Source organism: Schistocerca americana, chromosome 1 (genome assembly GCF_021461395.2).
Source record: "Schistocerca americana isolate TAMUIC-IGC-003095 chromosome 1, iqSchAmer2.1, whole genome shotgun sequence".
Lineage (NCBI taxonomy): Eukaryota > Metazoa > Arthropoda > Insecta > Orthoptera > Acrididae > Schistocerca > Schistocerca americana.
In genome coordinates this window covers 1,029,767,317-1,029,774,192 of record NC_060119.1, presented here as the reverse complement: position 1 = coordinate 1,029,774,192, position 6,876 = coordinate 1,029,767,317, and the positions used below count along the sequence as shown (strand labels likewise).

General features: G+C 38.1%; 1 protein-coding gene across 1 annotated transcript in view; it reads right to left on the bottom strand.

The window, feature by feature from the left end:
• Positions 1–1,883: 1,883 nt before the first annotated feature.
• LOC124596054 (UPF0602 protein C4orf47 homolog) overlaps positions 1,884–6,876 on the bottom strand; it is a 151,941-nt gene continuing 146,948 nt past the window's right edge. The window contains exon 7 of the mRNA XM_047135033.1: positions 1,884–2,108. Coding sequence (XP_046990989.1) covers positions 1,884–2,108 — 225 coding nt within the window. The remainder of the gene's footprint in view (positions 2,109–6,876) is intronic.

The following is a 6,876-nucleotide window of genomic DNA, read 5'->3' as shown; positions in this document are numbered from 1 at the left end:
TTGTTACAAAAAGTGTGATAATGCTGAAATGCTCAATAAAATCAATTGAACTAGTTCTATACACAATAAGTTTAGTGATGGAATACATTTTTTTTTTTTTCAAATATTCATCCACAGTATAAAAAGATTTCTCTGTCAGGTAATCTTTGAGAACTTGTTTAAATTTTGGCAGTTCTATATGAACACATTTGATATGTAGTGGGGGAGCATTGAACAGCTTAATGCTGGAGTAGTAAACTCCTTTTTGTACCAGAATGAGACGTTTCATTTCGAAATGTAGATTGTTTTTGTTTCTGGTGTTATAACCATGGAATTTGGTGTTGTCTTGGTAGATAGAATAATTTTTGCACACAAAGGTCAGCAAGGAAAAAATATAGTGTGAGGCAGTTGTTAGGATACCTATCTTTCGAAAAGAATGTCTGCAAGAGTGTCTTTGATGAACCCCACACATTATTCTGATTGCTTTTTTTTTTTTTTGGACGGTGAAAACTTTTTTTTGCAAGTGGTTGGTTCCCCCAGAATATGATAGCATATGACATCAATGAGTGGAAGCAGCCAAAGTAGGCAACCTTAATGGTGTCAACTTCAGCCATCACATTTCCACTGGCACTCCTCCTTTTTGTTAATATTGAGCTATGTTTTCTGTGAGGATGCAACAAAATAAAATTATTTATACTGTGTTCAAAAATGGTTAGTTATTGCAATTTGTCTTGACATGTTAACAAGTTCCTTGTGACCTACACTCACTTTACAAACTCACCATCCAAAGAATGTGGGATATGTGGCTACCAGTGGTCACATAATATTGTGCATGAGAAAACAGCAGCAGCTGCACCTGGCTTCATGGCATTTAACCATATTGCATTAGGGTTACAATGTTCTTCTCAAGGGCTAGATCCTACAACTATTAGCTTGGGATTATATTTACTGTCTCAACCAAATTTATTTAAGCTTACACTAATGAGTTTATTTTTATTCTTGTCATTTATTTCACTAGACTGGAAATAATTTCAAACGGACTGCATTCAGTATATAGGTTGTTACACAATTTATGAGGGACCAATAGTGGGAAACGTGAAATAAAGTGTCTATACTACTATGCATCTTGTAGGATAAATGCACCAATGTATTTTGAAAAACTTCTATTGATTAGAAGAGTAAAAACAAATACTGTTAACTGAAATGTGGCTTCTCTACTGTAGAGTAAATGTTCAGTGTGGCAATCATCAACTTCATTACTTAATGTACAACAATGAACCATTTTAGTCTGATTCTCTATAAGATTCTGCAGTCCCCTCTGATGGCATCAAATGCTGAAAAGATGTGCTCGATATACTCATAACTGTAGATGAATAAGTCAAAAGGGGTGAAGTCAGGGGAGCACACAGGCCAAGGGCTTGAGCCTCCCTTCCTATTACTCTCTGTCTGAAGTTGTCTGTGAGATGAGACCTAGCCTGACTGTGCTGCAGCACCAACATTCTGAAACCACAAGCTACTGCACAGTTCCAAAGGAACATCCTCGAGAAGTTCAGGCATGGGATTGTCCAGAAAGTTCAAATAACACGTGTCATTCAAATGATCTGGTAAGTAAGGTATGTGGTGCAGTAAGATGATCCCCAAAAATTGCAGCCCAAATATTCACTGATAATCATGTCTGTCAACTTCTCATACATGTATTGCATGCATTTTAACAGCCCAGTGATTGCTGTCCAAACTAAATTTCTCATTTCTGGCCACAGGTTCCTTGTACGAAAGACTCAATCTGTCTTCCTCTACAACCTCCCAAATTTTTAAATGTCATTCTGTAACACCCTGTATAGAAGTGCTTACCTGCAATAAGAGCAATAATGATCAGCTGTTTTAGTTTATAATCAAATTACAGTTTATTGTGTGTACACAATAAGGCCACACTTCCTCCAGTTCTCAGCATTTACACCAAAGTCTACATTATAATTGACAATAGATCTCGTCTGCATGCTCCTGATGTTCATTTGTGGATAAAATACATTTGAAGACATCGTTCTTGGTACAGACTCTATTGGAGGGAAATACTTATCCTCTGAATGAGCAGGATATTTGCCAAAGGTGCCAGCTTTGCAACCACCATCCTGGGAAACACAAAATGTATCAGTCCACAAAATAAAAAAAATATTATGCACAAAAAAAGAAATAGATGTAAGTTTATGTTAGCTGATGCTTCCAACACTTGTTGGTAGAACAGTGTAACAATAAATGAAAAGCACAGTGTTGTGCAAGTTCTGTAGGATTAATCCTGTAGCTTTTCATTTATTACTTGTATTTTTTTTAATTTATTGACAAAAAAGAGATGGGGTGTCTTAATGTGCACAATGCAACTGACAGGGAAAGTAAGTGTACACAGTTTTAGAAACAGTATCTTACTACATCAACAGAAAGATGTTGGTGAAAGTAATAAATGACCAATCACAGGAGAAGCAACACACAATGTCTTACTTTCTGTAGGCTGGAAGCAACTATCAATATCCACAGAAATATTGTAAGCACAGAAAATTAATCAGCAATTGTAAGGTTAGTTTGGACAATATACAGCTTTCATTAGTAGCAGACTCTTGTCTGTCTCTAAACAGAGATTAATATACTGTGATTTAGCAAGGAATCATACCACTGTACATCTTGCAAATTTTCTTGCACATAAAGTATTGTCAGAAGCGATAGTTACATGAGCAACAGATAAATCACAGCACTGATGAAGAACCAGTTCTGCTCATGAGCAAGGGCCTGAGCAGGCTCCTAATTGATACTCTTCAAAGATGGAGGAGAAAATAAGTCAGAATAACAAGTGTATGTGAAAATATTAGTTGTGAAGTCTGACTAGATAGGATTAGTGAGAGATCACATAGCTCAAGACTTTTATTTCACACTGTCATGAACTATGTGTTTATGCAATGAGGTAATAAGAGAATATTGGAGTATCATGAGACACTGAATCAACTGTGAAGGTTTACAAACTTTCATATTATTATTTTGCTGTTTGTTAATGTAATAAGGGTGGTCCATTGATAGTGACCGGGCCAATGATAAGTTCACAAAGGTACATGTATCACATTGGAACAAACGAAATAAAATGTTCAAACATACCTACGTTCTGTATTTTAATTTAAAACACCTACCTGTTACCAACTGTTCATCTAAAATTGTGAGCCATATGTTTGTGACTATTACAGCACCATCTATCACAAATCGAAAAAAGTGGTCCAACTAAAACATTCAGATTTCTTTACTTACTACACAAACATGTAATAAAAAATGGGGGTTCCTATTTTAAAAAACGCAGTTGATATCCGTTTGACCAACTTCTGATTTATTCCTGAACTTGTAGTGTCAGAAGTATAGGAGGGGCAGAGTCAGGCCAAAGCAGTAATTTGAATGAGTTATTAATAGTGAGTTGTTCTGAAGCAGTCTGACAGTATAGTCACAGCTTTTTATGAATAAATGAAGAAAATTAAAAGATCATGTGTGTTGAAGACTTATTTCAAAAAGTAGATACAAGAGATTTATATAGGAATGTAGTGCAGAAAAAAAAAAAAAGAAGCCTAGGGGTTCTCCGGTGATCATGTTACAAGTGGAGAGAATAGAGAAGAAAACTGTAGAATTTCTTCCTTTCTGTGGCATGCCATGCCGTCACCTTCTGTCTTGCAATGAAGCACAAGCAACTGACCAATTTCAAGCTGGTAGCATGTTATTTCATGGATGAACAAGCAAGGAACAAAAGCAAGAACAAACTTTTCGATTAGCATCACAATAATAACATGATGTACCCTATCTTTCCAAAATGAAGGTAGTCTGCTGTTTACTGATGTGTCAACTGTCCTGTATGGACTCATTCCTTATAAATGTCACCACTAGCAGACAAAGACCCTCCCACTCTGATTGTCACATATTTGGAACACTTGCTTCCACATATATCAGATGTGTTGCACATTTTCAAGCTAGTGAAGATATGATCACAATTAGTGTAGATAAACATTTTGAATTGGCAGATTCTGAACTAACAAAGCTAGACATTCATAAGAAGTTAATCATTCTGTTTGTGATCCATCAACTTAATGGTAATCTGGACACTTTTTTTCTACTACAAATTAACTTAAGTGCTGGAAAGTGTATGAACCCCGAAAACTATCATAATAATATGTGGAGACATGAATATTAGCATAGATATTGAGGGCAAAACGTGTAACAACTTCCTAAATGTTTTTGAACACTTATTGTGTGGCACAAATGGTAAAAACTGATTATACACTGATACATGAAAGATCAGCATCAGTCTGAGACCATGGGCTTACAGATTTTGATAGGGAAAAATGTAAAATATTTATATAAGGTCTTGGTCTCTCTGATTATAACTGTCACATAGTAAAGCTAATGTTTTTTTCTAGGGCATTGGCAAATCAAACTTTGGATGAAGTATATAAAAAAACAATGCCAAGTTCTCTAACTTCTACAAATTATTTAAATTGAAAATATATATATATATAAGTAACCCCTTCAATAACAGCAGCTATGGAAAACAGATGAATAACTGTGGATGTCAGAATATTCTCCAAGACACTTTAACCTCACAGTTCATTACAATAATACTACTTTAACTCACAGTTTCTAGACACAAAAGCATTTACAGAAGGGTAATGCTTGCTGCAAAAATATCAATCAATAATGGAATAATATATAATACAGAAAATAAAAGTAAAGTAATTTGGTTTTGTAGGTATATTCCAGTAGAATACAAATACTCTGGAATAAAAGAGACCACTCGACAAAGAACAGAAGCATTGGGTCATCAACAGGAACAATTTGAGCTCACAAACACACACGCATGCATGCACACACATACACACACACACACACACACACACACACACACACAAACACACACCTATGCTTCTACATGGCACTGGCAGGACGAGCAGTGCTACATTGCTCCATTTCGACAGGTGGATTAGGTTGGTGCAGGGGTTGTGTCAGGAGAGATGGATGGGGGGAAAGAGAGGCAAGAGACAGTGTGAGGAGTGGGGGGAAGGGGGAAGGTTAGTGGCTCAGAGGGAGGCAGCTGGTTTGCCAGCTAGGCAGAGATGGCAGGTGCATGTGTTAGGCATGCAGAATACAGTTGTCAGGGCTGTTGTACAGTGGCACATGCTGTGGGTGACTTGGGGATGTGAATTGGCAGGGTGCGGGAGGGCAGAGGAAGGTGAAATTGTTGGGTAAAGGGTGTGGCACTAGTGGGTTACTGGAGATTGAGGCCAGGACAGTCGAAGGAGTTAAGGATGTGTTGCAAAGATAACTCCCACCTGCATAGTTCAGAGAAGCTGGTGGTGGAGTGAAGGATTCAGATCACACAGTTTTTGAAGCAGCCATTGAAACTGAGCCTGTTATACTCAGCTGCACATTGTGCAGCCGTGTAGTTGACTTTGTTCTTGGCACCTGTTTGGTGGTGGCCATCCTTCCTGGTGGACAGCTGGTTGGTAATCATAGTGATGTAAAAAGCTGTGCAGTATCTGCAGCAGAGATGGTATGTGATATGAATGATTTCAGAGGTAGCTCTGCCTCTGATGGGATACAATAAGCCAGCAACAGGACTAGAGTAGTAAGTGCTGGGAGGATGGACTGGGCAGGTCTTGTACCTTAGTCTTCCACAGGAATGTGATTCCCTGAGGAAAGGGGTTGGGAGCAAGAGTGGCGTAAGGATGGACTAGGATGTTGTGTAGATTATGTGGGCAATGTAACACCACTTTGGCAAGGTTTGGAAGGATCTTGGGTAGGATATCCCTCATTTCAAGGCATGATGAGATACAATCCTCTGACAAAGGATATAGTTCAGTTGTTCCAGTCCAGGATGATACTGGGCAATGAGGGGGTGTTGCTTTGTAGTTGGTTCTAAGAGGCGGTGGGAGGATTGTCTGCAACTTCAGGACAGGTGTTTTCCATGATTTACCTACAACACTTTAGGCAAATCGCTCCTACAACAAGACCGTGGCTCCTCCCCTCTCCTAACAATAGTAGTGCTCCATCTCTATCATCTTGATGTGAGAAAGATGCTGGGCTATTAGCATTGTTTCTTCTTTCCTTCCTTCATTGACTGCATGTTACTTAAATTAGTTGTTATGACTGAAATTGTACAGGAGACTTCACAAATGTAACTTATTTGATACCAGCGATTACCCAGAAAACCAAAATACCATGAGTATGATACCAATATTCATCAAATTCAATCAGTTATATGTCAACCAGTTCCTCCACACATCATATTTCATCCAAACTTCTGGAGATGAAAAGACAGCAAATGTGACCTAGTAACAAAAAAAATTATATATTTGACATTAACATAAATTATTTCCAATTATTTTAACATGTCAACACCTTGTCAACCACATTCTCATTCCAAGTGGTGGTAAAGGTGTCTTATCTACCCTGTCCCAATACCCAGTGGTTTTTTCCAGATTTTAAGCCATATTCATAAAACGTTTTTCTCCAGTCATTTCAGAACTGCTTACATGTCACCACTTCCCCCTCCCCCCAAACCCCAAACAAGGTGCTAGTGGTGTCTTACCTCAACAACATTTTTGTTTCTAGACCATATTTGGTTGAAATCTCTCTGTGCATTCCAGAGTTACGATAACATGCCATCCCTTTCCTCCCCTGATACCACTCCATCCCTATGAGTGCTGTGGTATTTTAGCTCACAGTATGTTTAACCAGGTAACAAGTGATATTTGGATCAGGTTCAATTGCAACTGCTCTGGGCCTCCTGAAGTTAAGCATACATGTCACACCTTTGTCACCTCTACTCCCACAAATATCCTGTGTCTCTTCTTCCATCCCACTAACCGACCATTGCTGACA